Source organism: Morchella importuna (assembly GCF_003444635.1).
Source record: "Morchella importuna strain M04M26 chromosome Unknown Morimp01GS030, whole genome shotgun sequence".
In the NCBI taxonomy this organism is placed as follows: Eukaryota; Fungi; Ascomycota; class Pezizomycetes; order Pezizales; family Morchellaceae; genus Morchella; species Morchella importuna.
In genome coordinates this window covers 81,321-100,183 of record NW_025763427.1, presented here as the reverse complement: position 1 = coordinate 100,183, position 18,863 = coordinate 81,321, and the positions used below count along the sequence as shown (strand labels likewise).

Here is an 18,863-nt window from a genome sequence, read left to right as displayed (position 1 = left end):
ATCGCAAACGCAAACGAGAATTATTTTCCACATGCCAAGATTTCCTCACGTGACAACGCTTATCCCGCCACGCTGTTCCCTAATCGGCAGGCTGCTTGCTGTTGCCCCCACCCCCAGCCAGCCTAAGCCATTTTTTGCTTCACGTTCTCCTCTCGTCGTGCCCAGCCAACCAAGTTGGTGTCCCCTCGCAACCTCTCCCAACCTTCCGCCGCCAGAAGAGAGAGAACTCCACAGAGAGCCCACACCACACCTGCGACCAGAGAAACCCTAACCCTTCCTCTCCCCCAACGTCACCTCATCCCCCTCAACTACCTCTGTCCCCATATCCACGACAACAACCCCTCTACACAGGCTGCTATATACGGTAATCGTTTTCTCCGGCTCTGTTTACCCTATCCCCCTCGTAGTTTTATCATTTTTAGATGTCTGGTGCTGACTGAGCCGCAGAGTCGGCCCTAAGCGAGAGGAGTGTTCTGTATATATCTTCTATGCGACAGGACCGGGCGGAGGAGATATGGTCGAGAAGATCACCATCGAGAATCTGCGGAAAGATGCCCTCAACGCTGTTTGCGACGAGCGGAAGTGAGTTCTAATTTTTCCCTTCGTTGTGCTCATATCTTTGGGCTTTCTTCTTCGCTTCGGGGGGTGCGTTGGTTGCCGCCCCCCGGCTCGGTAACCGTTGCGACGACACGTCGCGTAGTTTGAATATCAAAATAGTCAATTTATCGCGACACGACAACACTCGAGGGCCAACTGCCAACTATAATTGTCAACTACCGAGTACAATTGCATGGTTGCGCACATGGCTAACTAAAATTAATTTTTTTTATAGATCTATTATAATCTCAAGGAAACGAAAACTACAAGAGCTCTACGCAGTATGTCGTCACGTCGAGCGCTCAAAGGAATTCCCCAATGCCGATATTATGGCGGCCTGGGGAACAGTAGAAGACTATGGCGCAGCAAACATGGAGGACGCCGAAAAGCGCTTCCTCGAAGAGAATGATATTGAGAAGTAGGCATCAATTGTTAAAGCTCACACTTCTCTTGCTAACTATATACAGAGGTAGGTTATTTAAAGAGTCTACTTTACCACAACATTCTTCGTACCTTCCCGAGCCCGGTGGACTTCCAAAGGCAACTCCTACTCGTGGACTGTCACACCCATCCGTATCCCCCGGAACATCAACCCCGCCAAAATCCACAGCGCAGACTTCAATACACCTTCCTTCAACGGCTGTTAAACAGCCAAAAGCCCGACCAGAGTCTACAAATTCGCCTGAGTTACCTGTTGAGAAGAGGCAACGTCGTGATCCTAACGATGAATCAGTACGACATGAGTCAAGTGTTGAGCTACCGGCGTTGAATGGGAATAGAACAGATGGAGATTCGACTATGGAAGAGGAATCAGCACAACCTTTAGACCAAGATCATCCTCATAGAGCTTCCTCAAGCAAACCTTCTCCAGCTGTTGATGATTCTCGATCGGAACCTTTGGCACCAATATTCAATCTTGGAGGTGTCCCGGTGATCCAAGAGACTACAACTAAGGTACCTGATGAGAAGGAAGAAGCTTTGGGTGTTCGTCCGCCGCCAATACCAAAGGCGCTCACAGAACGGTCAGGGGAGGATGTTGCCATGCAAGATACCGCACCTTCTGATAAACCACTCACCGCATCAGCCGAAACTATTCGGGATCTCGAGAAACTCAAAGAAGTATCGCCATTACAGAAGTCCACTGAAACAGAAGTTCTTAGCTCTCAAGAATCATCTGTAGTGCCAGCCACCCCGCCCATTCGACCCATAGCCAAGGTATTTGAACACAGAGAGGAAGCTCGTCTGCCTGCTCATCCATCTCAGCTTCAACAGCTTCCACCTCATGCCCCACTTGTCGTGTTAACTGGACAACACAACCGACCTTACCCGATAGCTTTTGCCTCACCAGAAAAAGAAGGATCGGCACACCCAGAGGTATCTTCTCCCACCTCGTCTGTAGATGGAGGGGATGGATTCGGAACACCGGGAAATGCTGCATTATCTTCTGCAACAAGCCCGGATGCAAGTCACATGGCCTTAGAAAGTCAGAGCTCCGGAACAGACAAGAAAGATACTCGAGAAGTAGTTACCGAGAATGGTGGTGACAGAATTGCGTCTGTTTCGTCATCACAGGCAGAGGAGGATGAGAAAGCTGGTGTCGTGGTGGAGAAGGAACCAGAATGCTGTAGCGACCGACCGGATGCCGTTTTGCCTTCGGTTTCGATGGCCGAAGAGGTTGTGGGGACGGAAGTGGATACTGAGCCAACGCTTCCGACAATTCCACCGCGAGAAATTCCGGTAGAAGAGAGGGGTCTGCAAGAGCAAGAAAACAAGGAAATATCTTCTCTACCTAATGCACACTGTGAGGATGGAGTGGAGGATCAGCAGGCTACAAATCCACTAACACAGGAAGCCCCAGTAGTACCTGTAAAGGACAAAGAGCCAACCACTCCAATAACTTCGAAACCTATGGAGTCTATCGTTGCAGTTTCCTTAGCTGGTCAGCAGTCCCCCGATCCTTCTGCGCAATTGAGGTTAGAACATCAACTAGCAAATGGCGAACCTATCGTCCTATCTACTGTTACCACACATAAGGTCACCTCATTTAACAATGAGATCAAAGCTGCACCGGAGCTGGTGATGTCCCATGCGCACGATGAGGAGGACGACGAAGACCAAGTACAGCTTGTGGGCAGTCGAGAACCAGAGCCTGTTTCTGTACGAAGGAAGGCTCCAGCAGAGCCCCCAGCCCAGCCTAAAGAGGAAATAGTTGAGGCTTTGGAGGAGACTGTTAAGGAGGTACTCTCAACACAAGAGAAGGAAGTACCTATTCATATACCCTCCCCGGAACCAGAAGTACAAGCACCTATTGAGGTTAAACAAAAGACACCAGAACCTGTAGAGGTGAGGGTGGAAACGGAAATCAAAGAGGACAAAGAAGGAGAAGAGGGGGAAGAAGTAGAAGAGGAGGAGGAGGAGGAAGAAGAGGAGGAGGAGGAGGAGGAGGAGGAGGAGGAGGAGGAGGGTGATGTGGAAATGGGAGAAGCTGAGCATAATGATCCCGAAGCGATCTCCGTTCCCTACCAGCCTAGCCCCGAGCCAGAACCGGAAGGCGATGATGAGCTCGACGATGAGCCCTTGAAGAGAGACGAGATACCTGAGGAAGATGAGCGAATGGAAATTGCAGAAGAGAAGGCGCCGGAAATGCCCCTAGATCCATCACCAATTCCAGCTACGACTGAAGGGTCAAATGCTTCGGCAGCTGAGTCCGCAGAGAAACCAGATTTTGTCCAATCTACTCCAGTTACTGACGCAAACGCTATGGATATCAACCTTCCAACTCCCGATGCGACTCGAGCTTCAGTACCCGCCTCGACTAAGTCCGTTTCTCCACCACGGCCGAAACCATCAAAGACAATAGGCCGGAATAAGCAAAGAGAGAAATCGCGGGCAAAACTACACAAAGTCGTGATTTCGTCTGCACACTATGCGGCAGCGGCCGCAGAAGCAGAGGCCCAACGATTGCGTGAGGATCAGGAAAATCAGGGCATGATAGTCGTTGCACGTCGTCGCGATCAAGCAGCAGCAGCAAGAGGAAGAAGTGCGCAATTCCCACCCGGCAGTAAAACTGATGTTCTCACTCGATACGGCATTGCTGACCCGCCACCAACAGACGGGGACAAGAAGAAAAACCTGGAAATGTTCGATGTGCTGTATACTGTGAAATCGGCTCACACCTCTGCAAAGGAACTCATTAGTAGAGCTAATAAGACTGTGAGCACGAGCAACCATCAAGTGCATTACTTCGAGTCTCAGGCCGCGAGGATTTTGGAAATGATCCAGAAGAATCAAGATATGGGCATCTCTAGCTTGAGGCAGATTGCGAGAGCAAGGGAGCCTAAGAGGAGGAAATGCCATTGGGATTATCTCATTGAGGAAGCAAAGTGGTTGAGAGAAGATTTTAGGGAAGAGAGAAAGTGGAAAATTGCGGTCGCCAAGCAGGTTGCAGATTGGTGTGTGGAATGGCACGAAATAGGCGAAGATAAGCAAGAGTTAGTTGTGGATAAACGGAAATGGGGAGTAGTTCCGAAGGGGGCAAGAGATGAGAAGAAAAAGATAGCTAGTGGAGGCGATGTGGAAATGGGAGGCGCAGGGTCCTTTTCAGAATTAAACCAGCCCACCCCGGAGTTGGTTGTTGGGGGTGCGACTCCAGACGACGAGGGAAGCGAAGATTATTTTCCGAACGGAATCGAGCAGAGTGGGGGTGTGGGATGGGGAATACCAGACTTTTTTGGGTATCTTCAAGATCCGCCACCAGCTGCACTATTCGCCCTTTCGCCCGATGAGACTATATTTGGGGTTGCACCAACTAAGGCCGCAGAGGACATGCTGGGGCAATTACCACTATTTGCACCCCCAAAACCACCGAATGTTGAGAGTCGAAGATTTGAGCATGTTGACGAAGAGTGGATGACACCTATCATTCCAGTGACTAAGTACTGCACGGGTAAGTTGACGTTGAAACAAGAGGAAGAGGGTCCTCCCCGGAAGAAAAGCCGTTACGAATATGATGAGAACTATGAGCTATTCGCCGATGACTCAGACGAAGACGATATTACCAGTGGTGGTCCTTATGGACAACACGGCAAGCGAGAAAAAGACAAGACAAGAAAGCCTGTCCCGTTGCCTCCAGAGCAGACAGATGTTGCGCTGTTTAACCCTGGTTCCAAGGCTCTTCTCTCAAGAATACACAATGCTCACCTATTCCGACCGCCAAGTGATCTGCCTCCTCAAGCATTCTTTGAATCTCGTTTACCAAGCTTATGGACTTCCGCTGAAGATGACATGCTTAAACAACTGGCAAGAGATTATCATCACAACTGGGCTCTTGTGTCAACTTGCATGCAACTAGAAGGGACATGGCATTCGGGATCAGAAAGGAGGAGTCCGTGGGAGTGCTTCGAGAGGTGGATTGGATTAGAACCGGTGTCACCAGATTTCATGAAAAGTCCATACTATAAACCTGTTCAACAACGACTCGATATTGCGGCAAGAGTTGGTGGCATATATGTTGCTAACCCAGGCAGTGTTGGTGGTAATAATCCTAATGGAATAACAAAGAGACGGGGGACAGTGCCCGTCAAAGTTGAGAAGAGACGGGTAACGAAGTACTTCAATATCTTTGAAGCCATGAGGAAGTTGGCGAAGAAGAGAGAGACAAGTATCAGCAAACAACAGAGTGGAAGAGGTACGATATCTGTTTTCCCACCCTTTCCTAGACATTGCTTATTAACCTTCAGCAGCTGCGCAAATGGCTGCGATGAGGAAGGCACAAGATCCTGCAAGCACTACATCCACCCAGAGGACTCCAGCATTCTTCAGCAACTTGAAATACGACCGTGAGCAGAAACAACTAGAACACAAAGCGTTGTATGCAGCTCAATTACAGATGCAACAAGCAGGTAGAGTAAGTATCTCAACATGAGTAACACTTTCTAATCATACTAATAAAAACTTTAGAACCCACAAGGACAGCCACTCCCCGCCCAGGCCGGTAGACTTCATCCAGCACAACAACAAGCTCTTGCAAATGGAGTCCCTGTTCCTGGACAAAGGGTGCCCCAAGCTGCTATGCCGAATGGTCTTCCTGCGGGTGTCAGAGCCCAACCAGGTGTCATTCCGAATGGGAGTGTTCCTGTAGGTATGAACGGTATACCGATGGGAGCTCGTGTACACCCCCAAACGCAAATGCGGGCTCCTATGACTGCCGAACAAATAGCGCAACTTCGGACTCTTCACCTGAAGCAGCAGCAGCAGCAGGCAGCCGCCCAGGGCCAGTCTTATTCTCAAGCGGGGATGCAAGGATTTCCGGCTGGTGCTGTTGGAAGCCGAGATCCAGCCGCAGTGAAAGCTATGATACAGCAAGCGCAACAGGCGGCACTAGGAGGCCAAAGACCGGCAAACGCAGCCAACGGCCAGGCGGGCTCTCCTAGAATGCAAAATCAGCAACCACTTAATCCCCAGCAACAACAAGCGCCGGCAGGTTAGTCAAACTCCCTTCTCTATCCCCCATTGTCCCCAAGCAGCTGACAGCTGTGTAACTGGCAGGCAGAGGACAATTTCAGCTAACAGCGGCGGAAATGACAGCTCTTGTACAGCATCAGCACCCTCACCTCCCTCCATCGGAAATTGCTAAGGCCACCCAACAACATCTCGCTAACTATCATCACCAAATGAGACAAACAATGACCGTGTCGGCAAATGGAAACGGGCAAGGTATACCGAACATGGCATCATCTCCGCCTACTTCACAGCTTATAGCACGCGCACAACAGCAACAGGCCGCAAGGGCTGCAGCTGCCAATACTGGGCCAATGATCGGTGCGAATGGTCCTGTCGGGCCGGGGGCAAATGTTGCGAGTAGAAGTGCTACACCACAGCAACAGCGTTCGACAAGCGTACAGAGTCCTATGAGTGTGCAGCAAAGCCCAAGGCTGGGACAGGCAATGTTAGCTGGACAGCAGCAGCAGCAGCAGCAGCAGCAACAGCAACAGCAACAGCAACATCAGCAACAGCAACAGCAGTAACATCAATAGCAGCAGGGGCCATAGAGAACAGGTGTTGTCTTTTTTTCTTTGTGTTCGGGTTAGTTGTTTTGTTCCAGAAGGGTATTAAGTACTTTCTAGTAGCGCTTCTATTTTCTCGGGGTTTTCTCTTGCTTGGGTGGTTGTCTTGTGTTTTGGTCTGGGTATTCACTTCTACAATTATACTTTATTATTTTCCTTCGGAAATATTCTTTCTTCCTCACCAATACTTAACTCTTTACTACTGTGTTTATTAACCACATTCTGTTCTTCACTTGGATAGGGGGTTTCTTATTCTTATTCGCTCTCTGTGCACTGTTATATTCCCATTTTATTTTTTCTGTTTTCTGCTCCTTCCCCGGTCTAAATCTTTAGTCCTCTCATCCTTTAACACGCTCCGCGTTGCCTGTCATTATTATGGGTTTGGTTGGTATGAAAAAGAAAATTGTAACTAGGTTTTTTTAACGTTGGGTATTTTTCTTTCATGTGATGAGGGCTACTGTTTTTTTTTCTCTTTTCTCTTTCTTGTTTTTCACTATTTGGATTTTTTCTTTGTTTTTCTTCTTTGTGATAAGAGATGGGAACGATAAAGGGAAAGATATTTTATTTTAGCTCATGTCTTTGCATGACGGTCGGGTTTTGATTTCTCACTGGTTTGCATTTCTGGAAAACTTGGGTTCTGTGCGAGTGAGCGTGGAAGCGTGGTGGAATGGGGAAATGGGAACGGTTGGGTTGTATTTATATAAATTTCAACCCGAATTTTGCGAAATACCTTAAGTCTAGGTATGGGTGTTATGAAATTAATTTTTTTTATTGCTTAGGTCTTATTAGTGTTGTGTAAAGATCTAACTATGATGAGTTGTTGGCGGCAGAAAAGGGAAATAGAAGACCTCGAACATTCATTTGTGGACGTCAATTGTTCGCAGAGTGGTGGTTATGTAGGGTTTGCTAGTGGCAAAGTTCCCGAACCGGTAAAGTCTACTTATCGTCAATTTCTCTTCCGTCATTGTTGTTGTCGCAGTGTGAATTTAAACCACTAAATCAGGTTTCAAACCGATACTATCGCCATTCCGAAGAATTAATATCATCTCTAAGCCTTTTCTTGAAGAATTTCAACCTATATTTACCATCTAGGAAGATTTGGAGCCAAACAGCCTTGTTGCTGCCTCTATACTCTTGATCTCCGAGGGGGTGGGGCTATGCGTGTTTGTGGAGGTCACCATGGCCTGAAAAAAATCACATTAAATGGTAAACATTCTCTGACCATCATGAGCGAGCCCAGAAATAGACCTTCAATAAATACCACCCCCAAAGCGCTGATTTTGTGTTTGATAGTAGCTTGGCAATTGAGTCGAGAAAAGCTCGGGAATAATTTGCCAAAGGGGATGACGGGGTGATAAACACGGGAGAGACTTTAAGACATCTTATAGAAAGGCGCTAGGACGTCGAGTAATTTGGCTTCGTGGCTAAAATTTCGGGTGGCCGCGTAATATCAAGAAAGCCAAGTGGCTCAGTTAAACTTATTCATCAATCACTACAAGGTCCATCCTTCAAATCTCAATCACCTTTTCCTCTATTCATCTCTCCAGAAAGCTCTTCGTCAATCACATCACATCACATCGCATCACATTACCACATATCGCCGAGTGATGCACTATGAATCACTCGGGTATTAGGCGTGATAATTGCAAGCTTTGAGGCCATTTTCGCAGTGATCAAGATATAAGTTTCTTTACTATCACAACAATAATAGTTGTCTAAAATACTAATAAAGTCTAGGCTTATAACAAAGGCCGTGGTCAACAATTTCCTTCTATACTAGGAGGCCACCAGAGGATGAAAAGACTTTAAAGATCCCAAGGGGCTTTGCTAAGACCCGCCTTAAAGAAGAAGAGAAAAACGATAACTTTCAAGCAGGCCCTCTCAGGAAGGACTCCCCGTTATCACCTCGACTGGGGGAAAAAAAAAGGGTATTGTCGTTAAAATGAAGTGTCTAAAAAGATGAGCTGTTTTGTGATACTGGATATCGGTATGCCGCCGATGAGCTCTGATGCCAATAATCTCGAAAGGTTCTTATATCAACGCTAGTACTGGAATCCGTTTGCATCGTACTGTCCAAATTGCGGCTGTGCTTGTAATTGCTGGGTCTGTTGGGGGTGAAGCTGATGGGCTGGGTACGCATTGGCCATCTGCTGCTGCTGCTGCTGCTGTGGTATGTGATTCTGGTGTTGCTGTATTTGAATTTGATGCTGCTGCATCCTGATATGTTGTTGCTGCAACTGCAGATGTTGTATCTGCATATTTATATGCTGTCGAGCCGTATGTATTGGTTGTTGCTGTTGCTGCTGATACCCGTGGTGTTGAACATAACCAGGATAGGCAATGGGCTGGTGGGGCATAATAACTGGGTTTATTGGCCCCATGTGAGTCATCGTAGGAGGAGCGTTTTGCCCAGGAACCTGCAAATACTGGGGGTTTGGGTACTGACTATCCTGGATACCTAGGATGCCGTGGATCTGACCAGGAAAATCACCAGTACTCACAGACCGCCTGCCATTCTGAAATACATTGTGTTGCATATTTCCAGTAACATTTAAACAATCTACTTTGGGCATGGACTGGCGTTTAATGTTTTGAGTAGTAGTGGGTATAATACTTGTGGAATCGCCCTGATATTGACTTTCGTAAAGGCCCGGTGGTGGATTGGGTCGATACTCGGCAGTAGAAACTGAAATGGGAACAGAGATAGGGACGGCTGAATGAGATAGCTTGGCTTCTCTACGCTCCGCGAAATGGCTGGATTGATGAGGGTGTGTGGTATGAGCCTCCAAAGGAGAAGAGTACTGCAATGACACTGATCTTGAAATTGACTGATGAGAAGGGAGGTTACTAGTAGAGTTACTAGGTATATTCCCGCTCCCTTGTTGAGAACCGACTGAGGGAATACGAGAACTGGCCAGACTTGGCTTAGTCGGTTTAGATGATTGGAGGAGGTACTGCTGATATGGCTTTGGAGTAGAATCATTCGATGGAATATCCGACTTATTATTTAGGATTAGACCGCTGGCCAAGAAATAATAATCTCCAGCAGTTGAAGATGCTACCGAACTAGTTTTCTGTGGCGGAATATCGGTCAATGTAGGACTGCTTGTGCTCCCTTGAGTTTTCCTTGATAAAGAATTCGGGCTAAAGCTCCTAGCACTGTGAGATGGATGAAATTGCACCGCTTGTGCGCCTGGGTTAGGCCCAGAAGCACATCTGAACTGAGTGACATGTGAATTTTGGTAATTAAGCCAAATTTTCGGCACGGACTGGTTCGGGAGTTGTCTGGATTCCGAAGCAGGATCCGCACCCCTATTGCCACTGATGGGGGTAAGAAATTTATTATGGTTTTTGGGATCATCTTCCGGGGAGGTGTAACGCATAACTGGTCTTTTTCTCTGGCCGTTGTGAAAGAACTTTGGAGGATCATCTCCCCACTTTCCTCTATTATTGATCGAACCATGGGAAGTTTTAGTAGCGATGCTTAAGCCCGAACCGGTGCGTTCACGCTTGCGGACTTGCAGTGGAGGGGTCTTTGGACGAAAGTACTCGATCTCTAGAATTTATGTTAACGATCATCGACCAGTGCTGACTACTAAAACTTTCCGGAATAGTGACCTGCGTCAAACGGCATTAACCATCCGTGTTTTCCCTTTTCCTCCCAGAACCTCATGTACTTCCTACAATCGAAAGTTGTTTCTGTGAAGTCTTTGCCAACGCATACCCATCCAGGGCGCTCATCTCCAGGCTTAGCAAATAAATGAAGGCGACGTTGGCCCATGGAAAAATTTTCGATAATCCTCGAGAGCAACGAGGACTTTGGAGAACATAAGCCGTCACAGACTAGCACATCTGTACTGACATTACAGTGGATTAGATGTGAATCATAGGTGCTAGAAAGCATAAATAAGTCAGTCCAAATCCACCGAAACGTTAACAAATAACTGGACTTGCCGTTTTGCTGTCCCCTTGACACCCACTAAACACCATTCAAGCCCACGGCGGAGAACACCATTTCCGGCGGGCTCGGGGGAAAGATGTTCACCCTCGGGTATAATGATCTTGTCCCAAGTTCCATTGGTGGTTTTCATCCATCCAATGCACTCAACCTTTCTGAAACCAAACTTTCCTAATATGCGTCTACCTTCTGGTATATTCTCCGTGGTACCGACCCATAGAAACAGCCATCCAGGGCGACCTGCTAGACTCTCCATTGATAGATTATTTATGTCCTTTCTCACTCTATCCCCCCCAGCATTATTGTTCCCAGGGCTATCGTAAGATTCGTTTCCCCCATCGCCCTCTTTCTGTGATAACTCAGCTTCCCCTAGATCCTCTAGGTTACTGTCGTCAATGTCACTCTCTGTACACTTGATGTACAGGCTCTCTGATGCGTTCGTTAGATCAATCAAAACCACATCGAAATGTGGTGCTCTCGGATCGAATTTTGAAGCTGATTCGTCTCTTTTGTCTTGCCACGGCTTCTTTTGTTTCTGGAGACCTTTGCTACTTGATTCAAGAGCTTCGATAATCTTACTCAGATCTTCCATATCCCATTTCATAACCAGGGGCTCATGCGCTGCTAGGGCGTGTTGTTCGCGCTTCATACGGTCTAGATGGCGGAGGCGCCCATAACCCTGGGATGGCTCAGTTGCATGTCGAATGGAGTTGGCAGGTGACCAGAAGGTTGGGGGAGCGGATGGGGGAGGGGTGGGAGATGGATGAGCAGGGGGGGCAATGGACATAGGAATACTATTGTTCCGGGGACCGTGGGGTTGTGGTGAGGACGACCGCGAGGTTGTGATGGAGGCCAGTTGAGGCGTTGGCATCGTGGAATCTCCAGAAAGAATATGCTCGTAGCGGGTAGTATCCATGGGGGGCTATGAGCTATATGACGATGATAGAGGCAGCGAGCTTGTTTTGTACAAAGGTCCCGCAAAGGAAAAAAACGGGTTGTGTGGTGAGTCGTTGTGTATGTGCAAGTATTGTTTATGTGGCTCCCATTCAACGACTAAGAGGGGGGGCTCTGGGAAAATCATTTACCTATTTCTCGCGCCCACCCGTTATGGCTACATCACCTTGAGCTCTTACAGCGGCACCCAGCGGTGAAACAAAAATCTAGCTAGTATCCAGGTCTACCTATTGGACCAGGAGGGCCACCTCTGTATAAAATGGAATATCCAAACTTGGGCCTCGAGGCCTCTGTGACGACTTGGTAATAGAATGAAGGTTCGGTCTCACCAGTGTGAAGGTCATCACAGTAAGAAAACACATCCGTCTCATTCATCTTTGTCACCAACTCTAACCACATATTTTATCTCGGAAACCTTTAAATGATTTTATTTGGGTAACCTACATGCAGCCAGGAGGCCCCGACAGACAGCACCAAATCTAAAACCTTATCCTTAATGGGATCTAGTTATTGTCTAGTTCAAGGTACGTTTGTCCATTTTTCTTCTAGATTACATCATTCCTTTCTGCTTCTTTCTGCCTCATATGCTATCTTAAAAAACCTACCCCCAGCTTCGCATCAACCCTACCCATACCTTATCAACCCCTACCCACACAAGCGCCTATATTTGACGGGCATACCTAAATTCCAGATCAAAAGGTGGCTATACTTTAGGATAAGATAATTCCGTCGAACATCTTACGATTGATGGCAGAAGCCCCCGCCCGCCCCGCGGGGGGGGGGGGGGGGGCGGGGCGAGGGGTTTACGTCACATCTTAGGGCTTGGGACGTTTTCCTGAAAGCATGAGGGGATATATGGGAATAGTAAACTCTACTATGTTAAACATCAGAAACCTGCAGCCACGGGAGTAGCAGAGAGCCTAATGGCCGAGGACCGATTTCTATGGCTAACTTATCTAACGTGCCTGCTGCTAGCTCTGCGGGTCTGCGTTCAGGATTATTTACTGTAAGTCCAATTAAGGTCGATCGTGTCAGTATGGCATACCTTCGGCCTAATACTTTTTCAACAGGCCTTTTGATTAAATATACAAGGAAGGCGAAAGTATAGTTGGCTGTCTAGCTAGTTTTGTGCTCAAGTGAGTATATGAAGAGAATGTGTATGAGCTAGAGCGATGACTTGGGAATTCATATTCACAAGACGAAAAGGAAATGAAGAACTTGCAATGACGACACTGGTGCCTCGAGGTCTCCAGCCTACTCTGACACGGAGGCACTGCAGGCCCACTAGCTAGCGGAAATAACAAAGAAAAAGAAAGAAAAAAACACGAAAATATCTGGTTTAAGTTCTCCCTGCCTACCTCAGCTACCTGCTGTATCGTTCTCCGCAGCCTTTAATATTTTCCCGTTTATACCATCAAAGAAACCCTTCCGGGAGCTACTGTACCATTGTAGGCAATGAAGAGATATTCACTGCGATGCGTCTAGTAGTTTCCAATCCGTCTCTAATCTTCGTCTACTGGTTGAACCTGACTAAAACACGTGATTCAACGGCAGCCTGAAATCTACAGAGGGGGACGTGCGGTGGTTCTATCGGGGAGTGGTGACAGTGGTAGATGGTGTGCGGGAGAGGGAGTTCGGGGTTTGTGGATAGATGGAGAAAAGGTGGCCGTTAGCTACAGAAGGGAGCGGATCATACCTACAGGTCGTACCCTACGGTGTATGGACGCATAGAGGCGGGTGTATATATAGGAGGAAGAAAATATGAGGTACCGACACAGGCCACCATATAGCCCAAAGTGAAGAGAAAAGAAAGAGACTTCCGATCTTAAAGCCCTCTATATGCACATACCCAGTTGCTTTGAAGCTCGAAAAATGGAAACTGTTAAGAACCGGGGCAGAAAGGACGGAGGTGGATGCGCTGTCTTTCTCTGAAAAAGGGAAGAACAAAAGAGCACCGACAGTGGTAATAAGTCTTTATGAGACTTAAAAAAAGAGTTTTTATAAGGCAGAAGAGAGGTGGAGCTACATGTTGTACGCTATTCCTCATAAGGAAGCGCGCTAGTGCTTCGAGTGATAAATCATGACTTCATATGTAGTTTATGGGATGAGTCTATGTTCTTATAGCGCACTTGAACTAAGTGGGCGGCGTGATCTATATATCACATCCGGTGCATCGCCCGCTATGCCACCCCCGGTTGGCTTTAACCGGCGTATTTATGTAAAGGCTGAAGTAGTGATGGGCACGAGACGAGACGAGACGAGACCTAGCTTAATCTCGTCTCGTCTCGTCTTGCGGAGGTCCCAGTCTCGTCTCGTCTTGCGTCTGGTCTCGAGACTTGACTTGGTCTCGTCTCGTCTCGTCTCGTAGAGGTCCCGGTCTCGTCTCGTCTCGCGCTTAGTCTCGAGACGTCTCGTCTCGTGCCCATCACTAGGCTGAAGATAAAGATTATCAAGTTAAAGCGAAATGTCATTGGCAGCACAAGATGTTCCCTGCCATGTGAGACGGGCTGTATTAACAGTTGAGTATACGTATACATACATGTATGCAACTCTAATTCTGCTCGTCTATAGCAGCTTACTTCTAGAGTTAATGCCCTAATTTGCGTGGGAGGCGGCCGAGCAGGTGGGGGAGGATACATGTATTGAGGAGTAGATACATACATGTAGGGAAGCAGGCGGGCGAGCCGGCGGGGCAGGTTAGGGCATAATCTAACCTTAACCGGTATTATGTATTATATTATTAGTTTTAGCTATGTAGCTATAGAATTACATGCTACAATATACGGAAGAGGTCTAAAATGGCACGGATTTAATTTTGGTAGACATTCTGTACAATAACAAACGTAGCAAACGACATAGCTCACTACGATCCAAAATGGCATACTTTGATATTGCTCCTGATAAACTTCCCTCTTGTATATACTTCCCTCTTGTATATTACGGCCCAAATGATACACCTATTAATCTTTACATGGAAGAATTCAAGAATGCGGTTCGATCCATTTATCGGTTTGAGAAGTAAGAGTACATCCCCTGGCTCGGCGCTGAGCTCAACTCGCGGCGATAGATGATAGCCCAACTTTCAATTGATCCAACAACCGCACTATGCCATCTTGAATTGTGTAGAGACTGCTATTTAGACCTTTCCCATATAATATGTCTTAGAGCATGCGGCGCGGAAGATGTGGCCGTGCAGGCGCGGAAGATCTGGTAGAAATTCTTCTTGCCCGCCGGCACGAAGGAGCACCCCGTCCCGCAAAGCAACCAGCCGTGCTCCTGGAGCACTCGCGAAGGCTTGTAGGGCACTCTCTATTCGGCGGGGCTATCAAGCAACCGGGATACCCCTCTGAGCAACCGACCGTGATACCTTCCTGAGCAACCGCGATACCTCTCAGAGCATTCACAAAGGCTCACTGGGCCTTCCATATATCGCTGGGCCAGGAAATTTACAAAGGTCTTCCCGGGCATTCCCGATACCTCTCAGAGCATTCACAAAAGCTCCCTGGGCCTTCCATATATCGCTAGGCCAGGAAATTTACAAAAGTCTCCCCGAGCCTTCCCGATACCTTGGAGAGCGCCCAACAATGCTTCTCAAGCCTCACTCCCGCAGGGGGTGTATATTGAACCTTAAAACTTATATCTGGCACTCCAACACAGGTATACAAAAAAAGTGAAAGTGGATTCTCGTATGGCTCTCATGCAGGTTGTAATGTGTGCATTGGTGCAGGAAAGCAGGTGTGGGTTTTGCTTTCGTCAAGGATCATTTTCGGTCAGTGCAGAAGTGCTAATGGTTGTTGCATCTGGGATTGGAGGTGGATAAGGGGTGTGGGTGCTTAGTGGGGAGTGGCTGTTGCTTTGAGGGATGTGGTGAATGCTTTGAGAGCCTTCTGGGAAGCGTAGAATGGCAAGCGGGGTCGGGTTGCGCGGGTAGCGCGAGGCATTTGTGAGAGCCTGGGAGGCCTTTGTGAGGGCCTGGGGGGCCTTGGGTTATGCGCGGAAAATCCATAAATTCTCACTCGCACCCTCGAGATATTTAATAGTTCTACTATTGGACTCTTATCATCGTCGTCGTATCGAACTCGAGGCTTATTGTCATCATGATAACTACTGATTAGATAAGACAATAAGCTGGATTAGTAGCAGATCCTCTCGCAAAGGGCCATAGATAAATCGAAGCGCATCCACTTTGGGGTGAGCGTGGGTAAAAAGGAGCTCCTGAAGGACGAATCGGCGTTGCTCACTTTCAAAAGAGTCGCAAAAGATTACTCTCTGGCGGGGAATTGAACCCCGGTCACTCGCGGACGGTTTAATGACAAGCGAGTATACTAACCACTATACTACCAAAGATTGGTTGATGGTTGCAACCGTTAACTTAATAACCATATATACACCGGATCACTCACGCATGAAGGTAGAAGGGCTTTTCTCCCCCCCGTCTTGGCATTTCTCTAATTAGCACAGAAAGCTTGCAATAGCTGTTTCCGCCTCCTAAAGTTTGTCAGGATCAAAAGGTGCCGATTCCTGTAATTTTGCTCCACGATATAAAAAACAGGATAGAATTCTACATTCGCTATACTAGAGCGTGCAGAGGTTTCTCATTCCCCTTTTCTGGATACATGTATGTAGTCCTGAATTCAGGCAGAGAAAGTTTACAGCATCTCGACGGGCTTGGCCCTTTAGAATTCCGTTGTAGATGATGTCTGCCGTCGGCCGCATATTAGCTCTCATAAGCGCGCCCACGGTGAGTGGAGGAATTCCTAGCTGGATCTATGTACTAGGGGCTTGTCAGCGGTTGAAGTATAAACAGTGCAGTGTTAAGCGGGTTTAGCGACTAGTTTGAGCCCTGCTCGAATCAGCTCCTGCAGATGATCAGAACGCACCCCGAAACAGTTGCAGATATTACTAGTAGAATGCGGCGCCAATGTCCTTTGTATATGTGTATTAATATATAAGAGAAAACAGATGTTGCCAAATGCGCGGGAGGTAAGGCGGGTAGGTGAAGGAAGACGGTGAGGTATGGCCACGCCCGATGCCGATAGCGAGAGACAGAGCGAAGGCGGGTAGAAACATCGAACGAAATGACGAGGAAGGAGCATAAGAGATTTGGGAAAGAGGATGGAAGAATGAGGTGATAGACAGATCTGGTTATTTTCTACTATTTCAGGCTCAATACAGCATAGCGACATCGGAGAAATGTTGTTCCTACTACGTATGTGGGGGTCTGTCTTGGCGTAGTGATTTGGGTTTAGTAGTCATACTACCATGGCGCCAGTACAGTCAAGAGCACACACAAAACGAGGTAGACCAATGAATCCATAGATATATAGAATTACTGACTTTGCCTAATAGAATTTATAGCGCGGTACCGCAGTATTTGAGAAAATTCGTTGCGCCTACGCAACTGCTGAATTCGGTGGAGATCATGTAAAAGCTTCATGGGCTGTAAATATCGTTACTACATGTAGTTCTCGAGAAGAGGCTGTGAATTTACTCCCAGGCTGGCCCCACGAGGACCACCATTTGTATAGTGAAGAATTCTTAGAGGGCTCAGGGGACTCAGAATGTGTACAGGTTTGCCAAGAAATATACGTAGATTTCAAGAGAAGTGCCGTCCAGTATTGTCGTTGGTATTCTCGGTACTTGTTGGCCTATGCAAAGCGCCAGGCGCAAATATTGGCTGTAGAGATTCGACACACGACTACGCATTTCTTGAATTGGAGGTACCGTGCCCAGAGTAATAGAACTTCAGTGCATTTGCCAGTCTTAGATAGTAAATACATAAGAGGCACAACACCTCAAACACAGCTTTGAGAAGAATATCCTGGCAACGATGTTCGATCTAAGACACTAGCTTGTGAAGAGTGGTTAATTAAGGTGAGATCGTACCCCCCAAGATCTTTGAAAATAGTGAATATAATAAATAAGCCTTAAAGAGATTTGTCTTTGGAATATTTTGTTTACTAAAGTTGGGGCGTTGGGAACTGCTACAGCTATCATAGCTATTAGAGCTACAAGAATCTATGGTGGAAAAAGAGATATAGTCTCAGAGTTCATTCGGCCGGAAGAATTGATGTGAGTTTTTGATATTATATATTGTTGATATATTTGTTTTTTAACTCTAGCATCGTAGACACCAAGGGCTTGCGGTTGGGCCGTGAATTGTTAGGCGTATCTCCTTGAGCATAATAGATTCAGCTTTGATCTTTTGACACAAGGAACGGGAATAATTCTCCAAGATGAAAGATGGTATGGATCAAGCTCGAAGCACTACGTGTAGCTGGTTGGAATTTGTATCGATGCAAATTACAAATTGTACTTTGGAAAGATATAGTGTGAAGGGCCTTCACGATTTGTAGGAGTTCAACTACATGTACTAGTATGAAAGCATAAAAATAAAGGTCCTTGGCATGGTGCACTCGAATCCTGGCCCTTAGATGATTGTGACGCGGACAAACTCCCAGCCTCAAAACGTCATTAGACGCTCATGCACCTTTGCTCGGCCTTTGTTAGAGTGGTTTAACCAAAAACCTCTACAGGCACCTACATGACCCCACTTTGATCAAATCTTGAACGATGAAATTATCAAAGCCTCACAGTTCACTGAAGCCGATATATCAATACTTGATTTAACTATAGCTTCTGGCAGCTGCCGACGGTACGTATCTGATTCTCTTACTTCAAACACCCTGAGGTTAAGCCCATGGTGGGAGGAAAGAGAGTGACATAACACCTACATATAGATTCTCGGCAGCAATCAAAGTCTACATCAACTGAATAGACGGCTAATTAAACCCTGGAGGTTATTTTTATTTCACAGCAACGATGGCGAGGCTAGGTACGATTACGACGCGTTGAGTAAGTATCAACCTTGTACCCCGCCTTACATGATGATGATATGGAACATGGAAAGAGCATGTCGAAGTGCCCAGTACAGGAGCGAACTCAAGACCTTGGCCCGATACCGTTAAAGTTTTCAAGGCCTCCAGTATCGAATAGAACTCATCGGAGATCTTGAGAATCCTCTTCTATAATACGTTAATACACCGATGCCTACCGAGAGCTACGACCAATCAAAGTTTAACTACCTTAATGGCCTTTAAATTTGATCTGAATCATTATCAAGACGTGTACCTCCCCAGACCCAGCTATATATATTTGGGGCTAATAAATACAACTGTCTTATTTGTGGAGGTATTCCACTCATCTAATGCGACCGGCTTCTACTGATTCTTGGCAAGATGTATCTCGTTAATCAAGTTTCTGTAGCTAGCGCTAACCACACATTTACT

The 18,863-nt window shown here is 47.0% G+C and overlaps 3 protein-coding genes across 3 annotated transcripts; 1 reads left to right on the top strand and 2 right to left on the bottom strand.

The window, feature by feature from the left end:
• Positions 1-31: 31 nt before the first annotated feature.
• Positions 32-6,623, top strand: LAJ45_08492 (uncharacterized protein; the record flags this gene model as incomplete). Its single annotated transcript, XM_046118042.1, has 9 exons — positions 32-173; positions 352-364; positions 448-582; positions 833-1,015; positions 1,065-3,637; positions 3,710-5,284; positions 5,340-5,503; positions 5,557-6,079; positions 6,145-6,623. 9 exons carry the CDS (start codon positions 32-34, stop codon positions 6,621-6,623), a joined length of 5,787 nt encoding a protein of 1,928 aa, XP_045968640.1.
• Positions 6,624-8,704: 2,081 nt separating this feature from the next.
• Positions 8,705-10,045, bottom strand: LAJ45_08491 (uncharacterized protein; the record flags this gene model as incomplete). The annotated part of the gene is made up of 1 exon (XM_046118041.1): positions 8,705-10,045. The coding sequence occupies one exon, from the start codon at positions 10,043-10,045 to the stop codon at positions 8,705-8,707; it is 1,341 nt and encodes a 446-aa protein (XP_045968639.1).
• Positions 10,046-10,573: 528 nt separating this feature from the next.
• Positions 10,574-11,536, bottom strand: LAJ45_08490 (uncharacterized protein; the record flags this gene model as incomplete). The annotated part of the gene is made up of 1 exon (XM_046118040.1): positions 10,574-11,536. The coding sequence occupies one exon, from the start codon at positions 11,534-11,536 to the stop codon at positions 10,574-10,576; it is 963 nt and encodes a 320-aa protein (XP_045968638.1).
• Between the last annotated feature and the right edge of the window lie 7,327 nt (positions 11,537-18,863).